The 22,616-nt window shown below is 44.6% G+C and overlaps 1 protein-coding gene across 1 annotated transcript in view; it reads right to left on the reverse strand.

Moving 5' to 3' along the window:
• Window positions 1–734: 734 nt before the first annotated feature.
• LOC140907007 (N-acetyllactosaminide beta-1,6-N-acetylglucosaminyl-transferase-like) overlaps window positions 735–22,616 on the reverse strand; it is a 30,878-nt gene continuing 8,996 nt past the window's right edge. Inside the window, exons 2-3 of the mRNA XM_073332074.1 lie at window positions 6,352–6,444; window positions 735–2,845 (exon numbers count right to left, since the gene is read on the reverse strand). Of these exons, the coding sequence (XP_073188175.1) occupies window positions 2,655–2,845; window positions 6,352–6,444 (284 nt within the window). The 3' untranslated portion in view covers window positions 735–2,654. The remainder of the gene's footprint in view (window positions 2,846–6,351; window positions 6,445–22,616) is intronic.

The following is a 22,616-nucleotide window of genomic DNA, read 5'->3' on the forward strand; positions in this document are numbered from 1 at the left end:
CTGAAAATACCACCAGATGCTTACCTGCATATTTAGGCACCAAAAGACATTTAAAAAAACTACCCTAAAGTGCCTAAATCTCTTTTAAAATCAGATTTAGGCTCCAGAGTCTAGATGCTTCTAAAAACGGTACCTGAAGATAATGTAGGATGAAAGTCCACTATAGACAGCACCAGGAAAGTAGTTTTTCCCCTTATTTTCTCTAGTCACAAATCTTAAAGCATTGAGAGGCCCAGAGATACCAGGCCTGATTCTTCGTTGCTTAGCATCTTGTATCGTGACTTGCACATGTGTAGTGTGTGTGCAAAATGTTACCAAATCAAAATAGGTGTGTATTTAACCCACTTTGCACAGGTGTAAATGTCTACAGGAGAAAAACAAAGGGGAGTTCAATCCACAGTTTTAACCCCATTCTCAAATAGATTTGCAGACTGATGTAACAGGGTAGCTGACTAACCTGGTATGGCTAGCTGTGATATAAGATATCAATGGAGAATGAAAGGTGGTGATAAATAACTTCCAGAGGTGCTCAAATGCAACTCTAATGCAATTCATATGCAATTCATTGCAGCTCAATGCAATTCATATGCGGTGTTGTTCTCCCCTCCCCGCTTAATTCTGTTGTCTCTCATTTAGCTGCAAGTTGTATTTATATTTAATAATCTTCCTTAAAATGATACAATGGCTACCACCTGGTGCCACAGGCCCAAAACAAATCCACACATAGTCACATGACGAAACCAAAATAATTTATTTCCATGAAAATATAACATTGACTATCATTCAAGGAAGAGACATTAACAGGAGTTGAATTGTGTCAGTACTTAGGCCACCAGTATTAACTCTGAACAGACAGCTGTGCTTTGTGAGTTTCTAAGTGTTAAGAATTCTGCTATCGCATTACTCAAATGGGAAAGTGTGAGAGCTTTCAAGACTGGATCCACTTGGTACTGCTCATTTTTAGAGAATTCAGTGCAAAATATCCTGTTGTTGGTCTCTTAAATTGCTGAACTTGCTGCTTCTGCTCTTGTTGGTTTTTATTATCCCTTATTTGCCTCTGGTTCTCAGTCTGGGACAGTCCATTTCTACCTCCTGGCCTCTTTGCACATTGTGGTACTTCCATTATTCTTATCAGGTTGTCAGGATCCCTTCCCTTCTTTAAATCTTGGCCTACATTTTCAAAAGTGACTTTGAGCTTTGTGTGTGTCCATTTCTGGGTGCCCAACTTGAGATATCACTGCTGGAAAGAGCTGAGCCCCTGTCTTCTGAAAAGTCAGACACCTTTTAAAGAGTCTCAAATTGGGCAGCCAAAAGTGAAGGCCCCCTCCAAATTACTAGTCGCTTTTGGAAAAACTAATTCTTCTGCCCCATCTGTCTGTCTTCCTACTCTCTCTGTAGTTTCCACAGCCGACTGCTAAGGGAAGGAGTTTCCTGACAGCAAAGCTGGCACAGCAAAGTTGAACAGGAATTCAGTTCAAGTTTCTGCCCTGAAAATAGTCTATTTGAATGCCTTTGTGATGGCACAGTCTGAAACTCCTTCTATTAGTACTATGTGCCCAGAATATACAATCTTCCACAACAAAGGAAGAGGTGCCCACAACCATAGTTTTTATTTTGTGGTTTTTTTGCTTTGTTTTCCTTTGACTTTTCCAGAAAAATAGGGGGTTCCTCAGAGTGGGGAACATTAGGGTGAAAACTACACGTACCATCCATCATGTTTGGGAGACTTAAAATACTTTTGAAAGTTCTAGGTGCGGGATTGGGTTTTTTGTTGGTCTGTTTGCTGCGTACCAAGCAATGTCCTGGCTGGTCTATTGAGACTTTCAGTTGTCTTCAGGGAGCTTTGCATCAGGCCTTGCGTGTGTGGCTGGAATGTCAGCCCTGCTTACATATCTAGTGGCTGGCATGGGGGGTGTGAATCTTAATACAGTATAACTAACAAGTATTTTCTCTGCTAAGTATATACAGTCTAGGAAACTAAAACTCAGACTATTAGCATGTTTCACAGTATAAGATGGAATGACTGAGTTATTCTCAAAAGCTCGGAGTTATAAGTATGAAAATGTCTAACTCCCAGTTGTCTTTCCCCAATTCCCAGAATGCTTTGGAAGGGACCAAGCAGATCTGGAAACATTCCTTCTGCTTCCCACTTGCTGCCCATTTAGGGAGTCAAAAATACCAAATGCTATTCCCTGTGCCAAATGCATGTAGGGTATTTTTTGTCAGTGACTCTGGTTTCTGTATGCATGAAGTCAAACTGTGCACCTGGATTTATCTTTAAGATCTTGTTGATGGTGGTTGCTTCCTTCAAAAAAGGATAACTCTTCCTCATTAATATGCTCTGGATTTTATGTTGCTGCATGAAATTTTAGGGATACATGATATTTATTTAAATATATATTATTGCCAGGCTCAAGTCAGCACTGACACTGTCCAGCCACACACGCCAAAAGTGCATGTACAGCAAAGCCAACAGAACCATTTCCTCAGTCTCCTTTTTGGTCTCTCCAGTATTGTATGATCTGCACTCAAACCTTCCACTCAAGACATCACAAACTACCCGTACTGAAGTCCCGAAAGAGAAGTCTTTCTGGGGAGGTTATTCTTCCAGAGCCATTGCAGTTGGAGTTTTATTTCCATTCTGAGTTGTTAATTTAAAAGTACCAACTTGGCTTCACCTGTGTCTCACTCTGGTTCAGCGCTCTCTCTCGAAGACTCAGTTCCAAGCATTCTACAGTGAGTGGGTATGTTTTGAGTTCAAACTTGTTAGCAAACATGCTTGAAGACTTAAGTAGCCACTTTAGGTCACCTGTTCCATATATACAAATGCCTCTGACGTAATGGCCTGCAAAGGGAAAAGATGACAAGAGCAACATCAAGTACATAGGGTGTTCTGTGGAAAAGAGATGAGTAAAATCATCTTTATGATAGATCTAGAATTTGGCCAAAAGTGAATAGGGGAAATACAATGGGGAACAACTATGAGTGGTGCCATGAAGTTAAGAAATAGCTAATATAAGGTGACCATCAAGCAAAACTTCTAAACAATGTGATCTATAAACAGGGGTGAAAGTAAGCCAGTACCAGCCAGTATGGTGTACCGGTAAAAAGTGGCCACCAGGACCGGCCCATACTCAGCTGATGTTAAAGTGCTGCTGCAGCAAAGGACCCTGCTTAGTGCCGCCACGACAGTGCTTTAATGTCGTTGCCCCTTTTGCCCCTCCCCCCCCATGGGCTGCCGACAAGGGGGGCAAAAAGAACAGCTGCCCTGGGGCCACGATTTAAAAGGTCCCGGGGCTCTGGCTACTGCGGTCTGGACCCTTTAAATCACCGCTTGAGCCCTGGGCAGCGCGGGCCAGGCAGCATGGATGGGCTGGCTGGGGGATGCTGACACCCTGCCCTGCCCCTTCTAGGGGCTGGAGCCGGCCCCTGTACCGGTAAGTGCTTAATGTTACTTTCACCCCGTCTATAAGAAGGAAAACATCATCACTTGAGACATTTAAAACTAGCCCAAACAAATCACTACAGATACATGGGAAAGAGCAATTTCACTCAGAAGGGCCAGATGATTCAGTAAGGTTCCCTCCCCACACCCCATCTCTAACTTTCTATGATTCTAGGACTCAGGTTTTCCACTGAGTTACTCCAGTTTTAAACTGGTGTAATTCCATTGATGTAAGTGGAGTTACACTGGCACAAAACTAATGTTCCTTAGCTCAGCTATGTAAGAGCCTGGAAGCTCAGCTCAGAAGCAGCATTTGTTGTAAGAAGGATTTCATTTTAGTCTTTTTTGTTTTTGTTGTGCATGGCACTGATTCATATGGAAGGCAAGTGAATCACTCAGCTACGTAGTAAGTCTATAGACACATCTATGCAGTTGCTGGAAGGGATGATTTGATCAAGCTAGGGTACTAAAAACAGAAGTGTAGCTGTAGCAGTGCAAGGGGCTAGCTGCCCAAATGTGTACGGTATGGTCGCAATGGGACTGTATTCGAGGCAGGTAGCCTGTCCTGCTGCTCATATTGCCATACCTTCACTTCTATTTTCATCATATTAACTTGATCGGTGTTACTGTGGGTACATCTATTCAAGCTAGAAGTTAAACCTTCCATAGTAGATACTCCTTGTGACTCGGCCATGGATAGAATCCTAGGACTCTGCAGTCTCCTTGCTCTACCATAAATCATGATCCCTGTCTCACCTAGTCTGAAGTGCAAATGCAGGATTGCAGCAAATGTATATGTATGTTGGGATTCTACAGTAATAACTAGCATTTTGCACTTCTATAGCACTTTCCAACTTCAGATTGCTTACAAATACTTGAGTTTAGTGAGTCTCATTATGCCTATGAATTAGTTAATGATGATCCCTATTTTACAAGGGAGAAAATCTCCATGCTTTAGGCTAAGTGACTTGCCCGAATTCACACAGGAAGTCTGTGGCAGAGTCAGGGGTTGGGGCCCAGGTCTTATGAATCCTAGTCTAGTGGTTTAACTATCCATCCCTTTTTAGTGCTTGATTGTGCTTAGGCACTGGTGTATGTTGAGGTGGTTTGGAGCCACCCTAGTAACCACTCAGATATAGTCCCTCCTAGAGTTACCAGATGTATGGGGAAATGCAGTCCCTGCTACACCCCATAAGGGCCTCTGCTGGAGGGGGACGACATGGCCTTGCTTCCTCCTCACCCATTTTGAAGTGGCTACTACTGTTAACCAAGAGCTCAGACTCCAGCACAGACTGCAGTGCTGGCCACAACTGCACAACAGCTAAGAAGGGGGAGGCTCCTTGAACATCTCACCTACCCGTGAAACTGTGTATGGATTGGCTACAAATTAGAAATTGGGATTATTTTAACTGGAGGAAAAAAAGATAGGGCTAAATTCCTGAGAAGAATTTTGTAACTGAGCAGCTATCAACAAAGCTGGCTGGGAATTTTCTGATGACACTTGTTTTGTCAAACTGTTAATCTGTCAAAACCCAAAACTTTCCACCATAGGAACATGTCAATTTCCCAATGAAGGTTTCAGAGTAGCAGCTGTGTTAGTCTGTATTTTCAAAAAGAAAAGGAGGACTTGTGGCACCTTAGAGACTAACCAATTTATCTGAGCATAAGCTTTCGTGAGCTACAGCTCACTTCACCGGATGCATGCAGTGGAAAATACAGTGGGGAGACCCATCATAGGGCCTAATCACATCAGCCACACTGTCAGAGCCTCATTCACCTGCACATCTACCAATGTGATATGTGCCAGCAATGCCCCTCTGCCATGTACGCTGGCCAAACCGGACAGTCTCTACGTAAAAATAAATGGACACATCAGACGTCAAGGATTAGAACATTCAAAAACCAGTCGAAGAACACTTCAATCAGTCTGGTCACTCGATTACAGACCTAAAAGTGGCAATATTACAACAAAAAAATCTTCAAAAACAGACTCCAATGAGAGACTGCTGAACTGGAATTAATTTGCAAACTGGACACCATTAAATTAGGCTTGAATAAAGACTGGGAGTGGATGGGTCATTACACAAAGTAAAACTTTCCCCATGTTTATTTCCCACCCACCACTGTTCCTCAGAGGTTCTTGTCAACTGCTGGAAATGGCCCACCTTGATTATCACTACAAAATGTTTTTTGTTTTTCTCTCCTGCTGGTAATAGCTCACCTTCCCTGATCACTCTCGTTACAGTGTGTATGGTAACACCCATTGTTTCGTGTTCTGTGTATATAAATCTCCCCACAGTATTTTCCACGGCATGCATCCGATGAAGTAAGCTGTAGCTCATGAAAGCTTACTCTCAAATAAATTTGTTAGCCTCTAAGGTGCCACAAGTACGCCTGTTCTTTTCATTGGGAAATGTTTCTTGGGTACAGGAGGGAATTTCTGGTGACGGAGGGAGGGAGAGAAACCCCCCCCTTCCCCCAAACTGCAGAACAGCTCAGTGGTTTTGGAACTCCCATGAGCTGTGGGAGACCCAGGTCAAGTCCCTGCTCCATTGAATCTTTATTTATCAGCTCCAATAGGAAAAACCGTGAGACCCATTGGCTATTCTGCAATGTCCTGCTGGTCAGTGCACCCACCTGGGGTGTGGGAGAATGGCAGAGCAGCATCTGTACTGAGGTTTCCCACGTCCCAGGTGAGTGCTATAATCACTGGGGCTATTCTGGGGTGCTGGTCTCTCTTGCTGCTGTTTTGGTTTAACTTCAAAAAGTGTCAGCTTCATGCTGAGGAGGAACAATGAAGCTTCTGACATCTCAAATGTTTGCGGGACAGAAAAACCATTTCCCACCCAGTTCCAGTTCTCAGATTTCAATGCAAGAATAGGAAAAGTAAAGAATATACACATTACCATGACAACCTCCATGAGAGCTTTCATTATCACTCCACTTGATAGCTCTCAGGTTACCTTCCCAGGATGCATTTGGCATGGAACCAGGGACATCTAGAAATTGATAAGATGGGGGGGGGGGGGTTAGTTTAGGGTGTGTGTGTTTTGTTTTTTTTTTTTTGTTTGTTTTTTTGTCACTGCACAGCATCACTCTCCTCTGGGAGCTCTTCGTGACTTGTATATCTTCTCAGCACTGAACAGAATTAGGTTGAGATCCATGGGTACTTCAGCGATTTCACTTCATACTCCTGAAACAAAACTCTTTAAAAACAAACCTACCTTCCCAGATCTCCTGGTTACAAGCCCTTTCAACAAGGCACAATCATGTATTTGTGTACAACCCTCCACCCTTGAATGGTCACTCCAAAAGAAATGGAATCCTTCCAAGGTGTTGTAGGGCAGCTCACTACATGAGTCATGAAGGGGTTAAATAGCTTGTCTGGGCATAATCCCCGGCAAGCCGGCAAAGGGAGGCTTCCAGGTCAGTTTGAGATGGCACTCTGAATGAGTACGCCTGGAACTCAGAGCCTAACAAGAACAGGATGGTGACTCGGGAAACTGCTTGAGAGCCCTGATCACCCAGGTCCTCCCAGCAAGGAGAGGGTTTGGTTCTCTCTCTCTCTTTTTATTTATTATTTATTTAAACCTTTTGCTTTCTAAAAGCTGTGGACTCTGCCTCTTGGGCATTGTGGGAATATCCTGACTTGTTTGTCCTTTTTTCACCTCCCACCCCTGTAAGGGCGGGAGACCCCAAATCAGTGAGCTATGCTCCAAACTCTGGGCCAATTCCACCGTAATGCTGTAATACAGGGAGATCCCCCCCACCCCCTGTCAGCCCTGCCCAAGACAAGAACAGTGCCCATCTTCTCCCCAAGAGGATGCAAGAAAGGTATAACCCACAAGACATAGCAATAACAGATAACAGTGCTTGCATAACACTTTATATCTTCAAAATGTAGTTCAGATGGTACCTAATTAATCCTCACTACCTCCCTGTGAGATGGGGATAAAGCTGTTTATCCCCATTTTGCAGATTGGGTACTGGGGGATAGTGGATCAACTCAGACTGAGTACAAATGGGTGAACTACCATTAAGGCAATTGAAGAGCATTTGCTTATATGGCACCTGAATTTGGCCCAGAGAGGATAAGCGATGTGTTCATGTTACGTGTCCAAGCAAGAGTCTTAATTCTTCTTGACTGTTAACAATGAAGACCCATTATTAAGGCTACGTTTTAGTCATGGGTATTTTTAGTAAAAGTCATGGACAGGTCACAGGCAGTAAACAAATAATTCACAGCCTGTGACCTGTCCGTGACTTTTACTATATACCCTTACCCAAAACTTGGGCTGGGGGGCTGCAGATGCTCTGGGGGGTGGCCCAAGACCCCCACTGGTGCTGGGAGGAAAGGGGGTGGGTGGCAGCACATGGCCCAAGACCTCTGCTGGCACTGGGGTGGTGGCATGGGCCCCTGCTGGGGTGGGGATAGATTGGTGGGGCTCACAAGCTCCCTACCTGTTTCCACATGTCCCTGCAGCTCCTAGGGGAAGAGGCAGCCAAGGGAGCTCCGCATGCTGCTCCCGCCACAAGCACCAGCTCTGCAGCTCCCATTGGCCAGGAACTGCAGCCCAGGCAAACTTTTTGGCCTGAGGGCCATGTCGGGGTTCCAAAACTGTATGGAGGGCCAGGTAAGGAAGGCTGTGCCTCCCCTAACCCTATCAACCCCCAACCCATCCAACCCCCCCACTCCTTGTCCCCTGACCGCCCCCTCCTGGGGTCCCCTGTCCCAATGCCGCCAGCTTCCTGACTGCCCCGACCTCTATCCACACCCCCGCCCACTGACAGGCCCCCCAGGACCCCACTCCCTATCCAATCCCCCCTCTAAAGCCCCTTTCAGAATGTGGCCCTGCAAATATGGGAGGAGGACACGGGAGGAGCAGGGGCAGCCAGAGAGAAGCGGTGGTTTCCCCTTCAAAGCACCACTTCTCTCCAGCCAGCTGCGCAGCCACCCGGTGCTCCTCCTGAGTCCTCTGCCCACGTTCACTGCGCTCCCACCACCCACACCTCCCACCTGCTCCCCTGAGGCTGCAAGTGAGCCTCCCTTCCTGCTCTTCCCTGCCCCCGCAGTGCAGCCCCCTCCTGCGCTGGCAGCATGGCGCGCTGTGGGGTAGGGGGACAGTGTGGAAAAGGCCAGGGGCTCGCCTCCTCGGCCGGGTGCTCAAGGGCCAGGCAGGATGGTCCCATGGGCCGGATGTGGCCAGCAGACCATAGTTTGCCCAACTCTGCCCTAGCCTCTCCACCTAGGAACTGCAGGGACATGCTGGGGAGCCCCCTCCCATACACCCAAACTGCTTCTTCTGGCCCAGCACCAGTCACTACAGAAGTCATGGAAGTCACAGAATCCGTGACCTCTGTGACAGACATGCAGCCTTACCCATTATATTCAGATACATATTAATATAGGCACTGCTCTGCAGTTTACCAAATACTTTATATCCAACACTTCTTCCTGATGTCCTACTCATTTGAAAGAAATGAAAAGAATGAATGAAAAGTGCTGCTGGCACATATGTGATAAAAGTAATAAACACAACAGTGACCACTACAGAGAGTGGATACTAACCACTGCCATGTGAGGGGGTATTTTCCTCTGAACCTGAGACCTAGGTCATGTGACTGAGGCCAGGAAATCATAGTTGAATTTCTTATCTGCATTCCCGTGCATCAGACTTTTACTCCAATTAGATGATCCATTTGATATTGAATAGGTTGTTTCAACAAGATATTAAAAAGCATCCCTTAAAATAGTCCTGTTCTCAGAACGTGACTGAAATAGCAAAGAATCAATGGCATAAACACAAGGTTCATGCATGACCCTGGACAAACTCCAGATTTTGTCTCTTCAAATATATATGAGGCCTGATTTGTTGTCTGGCACCCAAACAGATTTGTCTACTTCCTTTATTCTGCAATAGTCTGTTTACCACCTGATGTACAATCTTCTTCAGCTAGGAAAATAAATTGCACTGTCATGGTGCAATTAATCCTGATCTGTTGACTCAATTACAATTAGCGATCCCAGCTCTGAAGGGTTCAGGGCAAACTACACAGAAAAGGGAGAGAACTGAGTGAGGAGCAAGGAGAGTTCCCTCTCTCTCTCTGTGAAGGCAGGCTTGAGAGAACCACAGATAGCAGGGCAGGTTCCTGTGGGAGGCCCTGAGTTAGGGCTTGTAAGAAGTAGGGAGGTCCCCAAAGAAGCTCCCAGAGTCCCTGGAGAGGGGAAGCAGTGGGGGAACCTGCTAGGAAAAATTGCCTCTAAGAAAGGCCCGGGAGGCAGTGCTGTCGCTGGGAAATGTAGTTGGACTTTGGTTACCTTGAAAGGGAACAGAACTGGAATGAGGTGATGTGGCTGGAGGGCTGGGCCATGGAAGGCGTAGCCAGAGATATGCCATCACAGGGCCAAAGAATTTGTCAATGGGATACAAGAGATAAAAAACCATGCCCTGACAGCAGGGAGCAATAGAAAAGTGAATGGAAACCTTTCGCAGGCACCAAGTGCTGTGCTGAACGCTCTAGGATTCTTTCCTCATCAATTCATGGAGAACTTTTCTGTTCTTTGGGGGAGGAGGCATTGGAGGACCATCAGCACTTGAGCAACTGGGTGCATTCCAGGCATAGTTAAAGTAGAACCTAGCCTCTAGCCCACACCCCCGTCTGGGTCAGGCTTAAAGCACCTCCAAAACTGGGTTGGACGTTTCTGTGTGTGGATGGTAGAGGAGTTAAAGTTGATGCCTGGGTTACCTCTGCTGCATAGACTTATACTTAAGCAGCATCTTTCATCCAAGGATGTCTAAGTGCTCTGCAATTGAGTTTTGTGGCAGGTTTACATACATTCTATAAGTGTGATCTTAAGCATGTCAGTTATACAAAGTGACTCAATGGCAGAACCAGGATTACAAATAGTTGTGCCCCAATTCAATCCCCTGCTCTAACCATTAGACAACACTCTTTACTATTTGCAGAGTACCAACATGTCTGCTGAGAGGCACATGAATAGACAAACTGATCTCACCTCAGAGTGAAGGTGAAAGCAAGGATAAAAAGTAAGGCTGTCAATTAATCACAGTTAACTCAGACGATTAACTAAAAAAAATTAACTGCGGTTAAAAAAATAAATCATGATTAATCGCAGTTTTAATTGCACTGTTAAACAATAGAATACCAATTGAAATTTATTAAATATTTTGGATGCTTTTCTACATTTTCATATACATTGTGTTCTGTGTTGTAATAAAAATACTCTGATTTTAATTACAATATTTTCACTAAAAATGATAAACAAAAGAAATAGTATTTTTCAATTCACCTCATGCAAGTACTGTAGTGCAATCTTTGTCATGAAAGTGCAACTTAAAAATGTAGATTTTTTTTACATAACTATAGTCAAAAATAGAATAATATCAAACTTCAGAGCCTACAAGTCCACTCAGTCCTACTTCTTGTTCAGCCAATCGCTAAGAGAAACAAGTGTGTTTACATTTACAGGAGATAGTGCTGCCCTCTTCTTATTTACAAGTCACCAGAAAGCGAGAACAGGCATTTGCATCGCAATTTTGTAGCAGGCATTGCAAGGTATTTATGTACCAGATGCGCTAAAAATTCATATGCCCCTTCATGCTTCGGCCACCATTCCAGAGGACACGCTTCCATGCTGATGATGCTTGTTTTAAAACAAGCAACACGTTAATTAAATTTTGTGACACAATTCTCCCCCAAGGAGTTCAATGTCCCCTGCTCTGTTTTACCCACATTCTGCCATATATTTCATGTTCTAGCCGTCTCGGGTGATGACCCAACACATGTTCATTTTAAGAACACTTTCACTGTAGATTTCACAAAACGCAAAGAAGGTACCAATGTGAGATTTCTAACCATCTCAAGATTTAAGAATCTAAAGTGCCTTCCAAAATCTGAGAGGGATGAGGGATAGAGCATGCTTTCAGAAGTCTTAAAAGAGCAAAACTCCGATGCGGAAACTACAGAACACAAACCACCAAAAAAGAAAATCAACCTTCTGCGTGTGGGATCTGACTCAGATGATGAAAGTGAACATGCATTGGTTTGCACTGCTTTGGATTGTTATTGAGATGAACTCATCAGCATGGACGCATGTCCACTGGAATGGTAGCTGAAGCATGAAGGGACATATGAATCTTTAGTGTATCTAGCACGTAAATATCTTGAGACACCAGCTACAACAGTGCCATGCAAACAACTGTTCTCAGTTTCAGGTGGCATTGTAAACAAGAAATGGTCCGCATTATCTCCGTAAATGTAAACAAACTTGTTTGTCCGAGCGATTGGCTGAATAAGAAGTAGTACTGAGTGGACTTGCAGGCTCTAGAAATTTACATTGTTTTATTTTTGAATGCAGGGGTTTTTGTACATAATTCTACATTTGTAAATTCAACTTTCATGATAACGAGAAGCACTACAGTATTTGTATTAGGAAAACTGAAAAATACTATTTCTTTGGTTTTTACAGGGTAAATACTTGTAATCAAAAATAAAGTGAGCACTGTACACTTTATTCTGTGTTGTAACTGAAATCAATATATTTGAAAATGTAGAAAACATCCAAAAATATTTAAATAAATGGTTTTCTATTGTTTAACAATGTGATTAATCGCATGATTAATTGCAATTAATTTTTTAATTGCTTGATAGCTCTAATAAAAAGACATGATCAAATGGAGCATTTATGATTTTAAAGCACTTTAGATTGTTATCCTTCTTCCTGCAGATGGGGAAAGTGAGGCACAAGCAAGATAAGTGATTTCTTCCAGGTCACGAAGACAAGTCAGGAATTGAACCAAGGGACCAGATTCTCAGCTAGTCTAAATGATTTACACTAGCTGAGTATCTGGCCCACAGGCTCCATACTCTCCATTTTTGGCTGTAACTACTAAATCATTTTGGCTTTGTTTATGTAGCTAAACTTCTTAGTTGCTTAAATCTCCTTACACAGCAAGCTTGATTTAACAAATGATTTGCAAAGTTTATACTAGAAATGGGTCCAGACTGTAACACTGATTCTGAATCTCCCTAAGCCTGAGGGGAAGTTTGGATTCTATTCCAGCAGTTTGGTTAGCAGTCCTTCCCATGACTGATTAGTTCAGGATAGTCCTTTTAGAGACCAGTGTGGAAACACTAAGCAGAAAAGGCTGTGATTGGTTATGGAGCTAAGCATCCTGACAGCCCAAAGGGTCCAGTGGCCTCAGTGAAGAAAGCCCTATATATTAATTACAACCAAGTCCTGTCTCCTCTCCTCAGATGAATCTAGAGCTACAGCTCTAGAGCCAACCTTCATGACTCAGGCCAATCTCTGGTCTAGATTAGTACACACTATAGGAAGAAAGATACAATAATTCAAGCAAATGCAAACTTAGAGTTGGTCAAAAAATTATTAGCCCCCCTTTTTAAATCAAAACTCTAAAACTTAGCATTCAAACAGCTCTATAGCTATTTGAAAAATGTGGGGGGAGGGGGGATTGTAGAACTTGTGGAACTTTTTTGGAAAAATTCCTTTATTGGTGGGCCAATTAAATCAAGTTTAAACTTTTTGACTGGCTGAGTTGGCTCTGTAAATTGTAAAATAAATATACATGGTGGGACTGTTTCTCATTCTGCATTTTACGCTTCTTTAATTCCCTTGACCTCAGTGCAGTTACTTGGCCTTTACAAGCAAGGCCAGAAGCAGGTCTGATGCTTGAGCACGTATAAAAAGCACCGCAGCGTTAGTTTGGAGCTGAAGGACCCATGCAAAGAAACGAGACAAAAAAACTCAAGAGGGTGACTTCTGCTAACTTATTAATCTCAAGTGATAAAAGTATTCTTAAACGGTTTCAAACATTTGGATATTGAACAATCTTTATATCATAAATTGTATGTGTTGGATGTATGATTCACCAATTGAAAGCTCATGATATGTAGATGTTAAAATTGCCACTGGTTTTATATGGTGGTCAAATCGTCTGGCCAGCTGTTATGACACTAGCCTGCGTACATGGTTCTTTAGCAACGCCACAGATGGAGGCAAGTGGGGGGTCAGTAATTGCAGTTTCCTGTTGCACTTCCTCCCCTCGGAGACAAATGGAAAGGAAATCATATCCTATTACTAAAAGCTGATTGTAACTATACCTGCCAACATTTGTAAGCTGTAACAAGGAGCTTTAAAAGAAATGGCGGAAAGCCTTTAAATTCCATTGGACTAAGTATTTTTAGAGGGATGTGATGGCAGAAAGTTAAATGTTTTTTTTTTTTTTTGTTTTTTGTTTTTTTAATTTTAAGTATAGATGCTTCCTTTTAACTACAGATGGCTGGAAAGCGTTCACTAATGACTCTTAACCCCACATCAAAGAAGTGGAATGGGACAACGGCAAAATCACTGGCACTCTGCTATAAACAGAAATATGGGACTGACATGCAGAATAGCCAGAGCTCACTCAGGATTTATGAAATACACCCCCTTGGGGGCTGGCCTTGCAGCAGATAAAAGAAGATGGAAAAAATGCTGGTTCTGTCTTTGTTTACAAAGATAGAGGAGAGCACAGAAGAAGCCACCTGCTCTGTGAAAGGGCCAGCCATAACTTGAGGAGGGAGAACAGGAACTGCAGTAGGAGTCGAAGTAGGTGCCTGGGGACTGTGTGTGTATGAGGGTGGAGGGAGGGGCATAGCTTTGCACTCCTTTCCCATGGGCTAGCAGAGTTGCCTGCTGTATGGAGATAGCACACACTGCACTAAGGCTGAGCGAGCTCCACCCTCTGGCATGCATTCCCTGAGACCACTTGAGCAAGATTCTGGTGGAGTCAGTCAGGATTCGTGATCCTAAGCAGCCTAGTCTCTCCCTGTCCAATGTTATCAGTGACTCCAAGACAAAATCTGGACCAAAATAAAAATGTAACCAATAGGAACACTTCTTGGACAAAAAATCAATTAGTAATTCCTTAGCTAGCAAGAAATCCTAGTCAGATAGGGTGGGGGAAGAGAGTTCACCAAAACAACTCCACTTGGAAACTATCTACCCTTCAGTTTTTGTTCGTTAGTTTAGGCCAGTGTTTCCCAAACTTGTTCCGCCACTTGTACAGGGAAAGCCCCTGGCGGGCCCAGCAGGTTTATTTACCTGCCACGTCCGCAGGTTCGGCCGACCGCGGCTCCCATTGGCCGCGGTTCGCTGTGCCCGGCCAATGGGGGCTGCGGGAAGCGGTGGCCAGTACATCCCTCGGCCCGTGCCACTTCCCACAGCCCCCATTGGCCGGGCACAGCAAACTGAGGCCAGTGGGAGCCACAGTCGGCCGAACCTGCAGACGTGGCAGGTAAACAAACCGGCCGGGCCCACCAGGGGCTTTCCCTGCACAAGTGGCATCCCAAATTTGGGAAACACTGGTTTAGGCTTCTTGGGCCAAGTATTCTCTAACCCAAGACTTTCCCAAAAGGAATCTACTTAGTCCAGTGATGTTTCCATTTTTTGGACAAGTTACTTTCTTCATAACTGGGGCAATGGTGAACTCCTCGTATTGGGTCAGGTCAGGACTTAGATGGAGAACTCCAGGAAAAAAAATGGTTTCAGAGTAGCAGCCATGTTAGTCTGTATCCATAAAAAGAAAAGGAGTACCTGTGGCACCTTAGAGACTAACCAATTTATTTGAGCATAAGCTTTCGTGAGCTACAGCTCACTTCATCGGATGCATGCAGCTATAGAAAGTGATGGTATTTCACGAGATGGCATTCGTCTGTCAGATCCGTACTGGACGAATGATTCAGCAATGCTAGGGAGCACTGTGAAGTTGCAGGTGCCATATTTTGGAGAACATCTAAAACCAAGATTCTGACCAGGATATGCCAGGCACTTATAAGAAATGGTACAGTGTTAGTTAGCCCTGCCATAATAATATTCTTCACTTCCTGTCCTGAAGTACTGCTGTAGGGCCACCTCAGATATGGCTGCATATAAATTGTAGTGGAAGAAGGGGAGGGCGTGTATGCATGTCTGTCTTTCTATATGTCTGTCTGCCTGTCTTGTCTGGTCTTTACTGGGCACACAGCTCATGGGGGTCCGTGCTAATATCAACCACATTACAAAAGCATTTGGTATCTAAACAGACAGGACTAACTTGGTTCTTCCTAATAAGGTTCATAGCCTCTCATACATAAGCTCTGAAAAGCAATAAACGGGACAGGAAATCTCAGAAGAACTGGTTTTCCATACTATTTCCTGCAATTCTGCATTCTATCTGAGTTAGAAATACAGTGAAAACAGAGAACATACTCTGTTTTCTGTGGCATTTTGATTGAAAATAGGACATGAAGTATGCAGAAGATGCAGATGCAAGAAAGAGAAGTTAACTTAGAGCAGTGGTTCTCAACCAGGGGTACACGTACCCCAGGGTGTACGCAGAGGTCTTCTGGAGGTACATCAACTCATCTAGATATTTTCCTAGTTTTACAACAGGCTATATAAAAAACACGAGCAAAGTCAGTACAAACTAAAATTTCATATAGACAATGACTTGTTTATGCTGCTCTATATATTGAAATATAAGAACAATATTTATATTCCAATTGACTTATAATTATATGGTAAAATGAGACTGTAAACAATTTTTCAACAGTAGCATGCAATGACACTTTTGTATTTTTATGTTTGATTTTGTAATCCAGTAGTTTTTAAGTGAGGTGAAACTTGGGGGTACGCAAGACAAATGAGACTCCTGAAATGGGCACTGTAGTCTGGAAAGGCTAAGAGCCGCTGGCTTAGAGGTTCAAATTCAGGTTGAGGGATGGGAAATTCATGTCTGTTCCTATCTTACCTAAATTGGCTTGCCTGTTCCTACAGATTACTGAGGATTTACTGCTGCACTAACTGGAATTACACACACTCTGATAGCATGGGTGGTAATTTCACAAATATAGGCCCAGATCTTCAGCTGGTGTAAATCAGCATGGATGCACTGACTCCAATGAACTAGGCTGAGATTCTGGCCTAGAGTTAATAGAACTTCCTCCCATTGTTTCTCCCTCCTCTTTTCCCTGCATCAAGCACAAACTACTTGTCTTTTCTTTTAAGGCTCTTTATAGCCTATGGACAAACGTTTTGGCCCCAGGGCCACATCTGAGTATGGAAATTGTATAGCGGGCCATGAATGCTCACAAAATTGGGGGTTGGGGTGTGGGAGGGGGTGAGGGTTCTGGCTGGGGGAGCAGGCTCTGGAGTGGGGACAGAAATGAGGAGTTCAGGATGTGGGAGGGGGTTGGGGTGTGGGGGGAGGTGAGGGTTCTGGGGTTGGGGGTGCAGGAGGGTGCTTCAGGCTGGGATTGAGGGGTGCAGGAGGGTGGGAGGGGGATTAGGTCTGGGGCAGGGGCTTGGGAGGAGGTCAGGGGTGCAGGCTCCAGGTGGAGCTTACCTCAAGCAGTTCCCCAAAACAGCGGCATGTCCCTCCCTCCGGCTCCTACACGGAGATGCGGCCAGGCAGTTCTACGCGCTGTCCCGTCTGCAGATGCCACCCCCTGCATCTCTCATTGGCTGTGGTTCTTGGCCTATGGGAGCTGCGGGGGCGGCGCTTGGGGTGGGGACAGTGTGCAGAGCCCCCTGGCTGCCTCTACGTATAGGAGCCGGAGTGGGGGACATGCTGCTGCTTTCAGGAGCCGTGCGGATCCATGGCACGTGTAGATCAGGGCAAGCCTAGCTCTCCCTGCTCCCCAGCTGGAGCAGGAAAAGCCCCGCTCCCCAGTGGGAGCTCGACAGCCGGATTAAAAAGTCTGAAGGGCTGGATGTGGCCCCCGGGCCTTAGTTTGCCCACCCCTAGCCTAAACCCACTCCATCTATCGTGTCTTAGATGCTATAAAGCCATCAGCCCCTTGTCATAAATATAAAGGGAAGGGTAAACCCCTTTGAAATCCCTCCTGGCCAGGGGAAAGCTCCTCTCACCTGTAAAGGGTTAAGAAGCTAAAGGTAACCTTGTTGGCACCTGACCAAAATGACCAATGAGGAGACAAGATACTTTCAAAAGCTGGGAGGAGGGAGAGAAACAAAGGGTCTGTGTGTCTGTCTATATTCTGTCTTTGCCGGGGATAGACCAGGAATGGAGTCTTAGAACTTTTAGTAAGTAATCTAGCTAGGTACGTGTTAGATTATGATTTCTTTAAATGGCTGAGAAAAGAACTGTGCTGAATAGAATAACTATTTCTGTCTGTGTATCTTCTTTGTAACTTAAGGTTTTGCCTAGAGGGGTTCTCTATGTTTTGAATCTCATTACCCTGTAAGATATCTACCATCCTGATTTTACAGGGGGGATTTCTTTATTTCTATTTACTTCTATTTTTATTAAGTCTTCTTGTAAGAAAACTGAATGCTTTTTTCATTGTTCTCAGATCCAAGGGTTTGGGTCTGTGGTCACCTATGCAAATTGGTGAGGATTTTTATCCAACATTTCCCAGGAAAGGGGGGGTGCAAGTGTTGGGAGGATTGTTCATTGTTCTTAAGATCCAAGGGTCTGGGTCGGTAATCACCTAGGCAAATTGGTGAGGCTTTTTACCAAACCTTGTCCAGGAAGTGGGGTGCAAGGTTTTGGGAAGTATTTTGGGGGGAAAGACGTTTCCAAACGGCTCTTCCCCAGTAACCAGTATTAGTTTGGTGGTGGTAGCGGCCAATCCAAGGACAAAGGGTGGAATAGTTTGTACCTTGGGGAAGTTTTGACCTAAGCTGGTAAAGATAAGCTTAGGAGGCTTTTCATGCAGGTCCCCACATCTGTACCCTAGAGTTCAGAGTGGGGGAGGAACCTTGACACCCCTACTTCCACTTCGCTGACAATACCAGTCTCCCCCACGTCATCCCTTATGCATGAAAGAATCTTGAGTTAATGAAATATGCAAAAACTCTACACTGTGTTCTTTCAGATCCCTCCTTAAAGTCCATTTATGCTGTGTTGTCTACAAAAAGTGTGTCTGCATCTTGGTAGGCTTGATCTTTTTATAACTCATGCATTAAAAGGTTGGTGACAGTGGTGAGTGTACTGTGGGAGAACAGCATGAAAAGTGCAGAGGACAAAGCTCAATTGGAAGCAATAGCTACTGATGAGTAGATGATGGAGGAAGAATTATATTAATAGATAAGATAAAGTGAAGGGAAATTGCAGACTCAGTGGTCACTGCAGAAAATGTGGTGGTTATTCTGTGATGAATCCTTGGCATGGGTGCCACTGCATTGTGCATACACTAAGTAGTACTAGGTGTTGTTGACGACAACAAAAATGTTTGGATGGGGGTGCATACATCCCAGAGAAGAGGAAGGTGTCAGATGTTAGGAAACATGTGTGAATGTTTGGGGCCAACTTTTCTACTGGTGTAAATTGTTGCAACTCCAGTTTTCAGTGGCACTATGCCAATTTACACCAGGAGAATATTTGGCCCTTTATATGGTTCTGCTGAAGAAGTCTCAGATCATTCCCATTCGCAGCATTGCAAGATGCAATGATATTAGTCCCCTCACAATGAGATGGATTTCCCATGACAGTCAAGAGGCTTTCTTCCCCAACTCACACAGCAACAATCCAGACCTAACTACAAAGGAATTTATGACCTGAGCCTGACAGGGGCAAAGAGGTGAAGTCATGAGGATTTTCAGGTCCCAGATTCCTCTCGGGATTAAGCCCTTAATGCCTACTAGTTACTGAAGGATAATGTGCTGTTCTAATCTGATTAAGATACATTTGGGGGGATTATTTTTGAACAATGGAAAGGTGGCCTGGGGCACACTCAGCTTCAGAATGTTTGCTTTGCTAATGGAATGGACAATGCAAAGGTTACTGGAACCAACCAATTGAGGAGTAGATTCCCTCTTGCATACGCTGATATAAATCAGGAGTAATGCCTCTGAAAGCAATGGAGATTCCTCTCATTTACACTGGTGTAACTCAGAAGAGCATGATATGGACTGTAGTGGCCACAAATAATTCTGATTCTTGTGAATGTAGATTTAATCCCAAACCAGAGATTATGGAAGCCCCTGTGGCTGACACCTCTGAGCTGTTCAAAGAGGCTGTGCTGCATATTTTATCATCACCTAAAAACCCTTAGTGATGTTGTTGGATCATATTAAAGAAGTTCTGTATTAAAATCACAAATGAGTTTGATTCCCCAGAGTTTCAATTCCAGGGTATTACTAATTAAGAGGTCTCTTGGTTTTTGGTACTGTTTCTCTCCCTCTATGTGTGAAACTTGCAAGCTGCTAACTGTGTTAGTACATTCTAAGACAGAGTCTGTTCTCAAAGCAATTCACAGAGAGAGAGACTCAAAGCAATACTCTAACAACAGAAACAGCACCCAGAGACTCCCCGCCCTTTTGTTGTATTAACAATTGTGGTTAAAATAGAGATAGAGGATGTATGTGGATGGATGCTTGGTGTGGATAATAACTGAATGATCAGGGAGGTGCCAGCCTAAGAATCCAGTGTCCATCGGCTGAAGAAGGCGTCAAGTGGAAATAACCAGAGGATCCCCCCCCTGGAGGGCAGACTGGAATCCACCCAACAGCCTCAAGGATGGGAGAACCAAAGAACAAGATAACATCTTGGCGCCGTCAGGAATGTGCTATCTGCTGATTGATTCAGCAACAGCATGATGAAGCAATTCCCATAGACTGGCATAGGAAGAAATTCCTATAAAAATAGACTCTAAAAAGTGAGAACTTTGGGGTCTGATTCTGCAAACCAACTTCCAGGAGCATCAGATGAGCATCTGATAAGGCCCTGCTCCCTCCTCATGTCCAGGCCACCTGGCCAGTGGCTTGGCATGAGCAACTCTAAGGCTGGTAACTATGATAACAACCTTGCAGAACCTGTGTGTGTGGGTGTGTATATGTGTGTGTGTTTGTATGAATGAATGTGTGGATAAATATGAGATTGAATGGAATGTTATAGCTATAACTAACTGCTTACTATGATTCTTTCTGTATTCACAATAAATGTGGTATTTTGCCTTTTTCCCTTTAATAAGATCCTGCTGGTTTTTATTTTATTGGTACAACATTTTGGTGGAGAATTGCGAAAGGGGGAATATTGGTAAAAAACCTCAGTTATTGTAAATATTGGTGTGCACACCGCCAGCTCTAGTGAGCTAGGCATTTCTATTAGGTTAACTAGACCTGCTGGCCTCCGAGAAGGTAGCAGGGGACCTGCTGGCCTCCGAGAAGGTAGCAGGGGACCTGCTGGCCTCCGAGAAGGTAGCAGGGGACCTGCTGGCCTCCGAGAAGGTAGCAGGGGACCTGCTGGCCTCCGAGAAGGTAGCAGGGGACCTGCTGGCCTCCGAGAAGGTAGCAGGGGACCTGCTGGCCTCCGAGAAGGTAGCAGGGGACCTGCTGGCCTCCGAGAAGGTAGCAGGGGACCTGCTGGCCTCCGAGAAGGTAGCAGGGGACCTGCTGGCCTCCGAGAAGGTAGCAGGGGACCTGCTGGCCTCCGAGAAGGTAGCAGGGGACCTGCTGGCCTCCGAGAAGGTAGCAGGGGACCTGCTGGCCTCCGAGAAGGTAGCAGGGGACCTGCTGGCCTCCGAGAAGGTAGCAGGGGACCTGCTGGCCTCCGAGAAGGTAGCAGGGGACCTGCTGGCCTCCGAGAAGGTAGCAGGGGACCTGCTGGCCTCCGAGAAGGTAGCAGGGGACCTGCTGGCCTCCGAGAAGGTAGCAGGGGACCTGCTGGCCTCCGAGAAGGTAGCAGGGGACCTGCTGGCCTCCGAGAAGGTAGCAGGGGACCTGCTGGCCTCCGAGAAGGTAGCAGGGGACCTGCTGGCCTCCGAGAAGGTAGCAGGGGACCTGCTGGCCTCCGAGAAGGTAGCAGGGGACCTGCTGGCCTCCGAGAAGGTAGCAGGGGACCTGCTGGCCTCCGAGAAGGTAGCAGGGGACCTGCTGGCCTCCGAGAAGGTAGCAGGGGACCTGCTGGCCTCCGAGAAGGTAGCAGGGGACCTGCTGGCCTCCGAGAAGGTAGCAGGGGAAAAACGCATAGATTAAGCTATGATTTCAGAATCTAGGCTGTGTCACATGCTAAGTAATACCAGCAGTGACAAAGAGATTGAAATATCCATGTTAAGATGTTTAAAAGAAAACAGGGTAAGCCAGTACCAGAGGGAGGAATGGAGTCAGAAGGAACTCCAACCTCACCTTTTGTTAAAGAAATTACACCTTTTAAACAAATCCTTCAAAAATGTGGGCACAGTCCTTGGACTAAACAAGCCCTAGCTGATGTCTGCACTATTTCGGACCTAGAGGATAGATTGGCTCAGTATATCCTCATATACAAACCTTCTAGTGCTGCCAAAAGAGATGCAGCAGCAATTTGGTTGTTGTGGAAGGCATGTAAGGATTCTTCCCTCCACTTGTCTTCATGTAAAGAGGAAAAGGCACAAACGGAAAAGGGAGCAGACAATTGGAAGGTGCTGGCTACAAATATCCAAAGCCAGCTGAAAATAGTGAAAGAGGCACTCCAGGAATACAAAAAGAGTGAAAAAGTTAACTCTGCAGAGGCTGGAGGGAGGCAGGTAAAGGGGGAGAAGGTCCTATGTACGGCACCCCCAGGCATAATTACAAAGAGAAAAGAGTTTAAAAAAAAAATTAACTCTGCAGAGGCTGGAGGGAATTAAGCACCCAAACAACTTTTAACCGAAAATGTTAAAAAGGAAAAGTGTTAGAGCATTCTTGGTTTCTTTGCAGCCATTCTGAAAGAAAAATGGGCCCTTTTCCAAAGGAATGTCTGTAAATTAGCCAGGCAAAAATAAACTATCTGATTAAAATCATTTGACTGGACAATTTAGTCAAATTTGATAAAAGAACATAAGGGTTCTATTGGAACTTAACTGCCTCAAATGTATAAAGGGAATGTAAGATGTAAAAAACAGAGCAGTGTGGAAGGGATGTTAAGGAAAAGAAAATGTGTATGTATCTGTCTGTGTGTGTAAATATGTAAAGTTCTAAGGACCAGTTAGTTTTGTTTTTGTTTTAAATAATGCCACTAAAAATCCATTTGACTCTTTAATTCAAAGTTGCAAAACTGACAGACCTTTTTGCTAGACACAGGTAATTAGTGTTGTTTGGCTTTGGGATTTGGCATTTAACCCTTAAAAGGTAACTCAATGCTTTACAAAATTTAAAATGTTTTTAAGTTGTGGCTGCAGCAGGGCAGTC

The sequence above is a fragment of the Lepidochelys kempii genome, chromosome 2 (genome assembly GCF_965140265.1).
Source record: "Lepidochelys kempii isolate rLepKem1 chromosome 2, rLepKem1.hap2, whole genome shotgun sequence".
Taxonomy (NCBI): Eukaryota; Metazoa; Chordata; order Testudines; family Cheloniidae; genus Lepidochelys; species Lepidochelys kempii.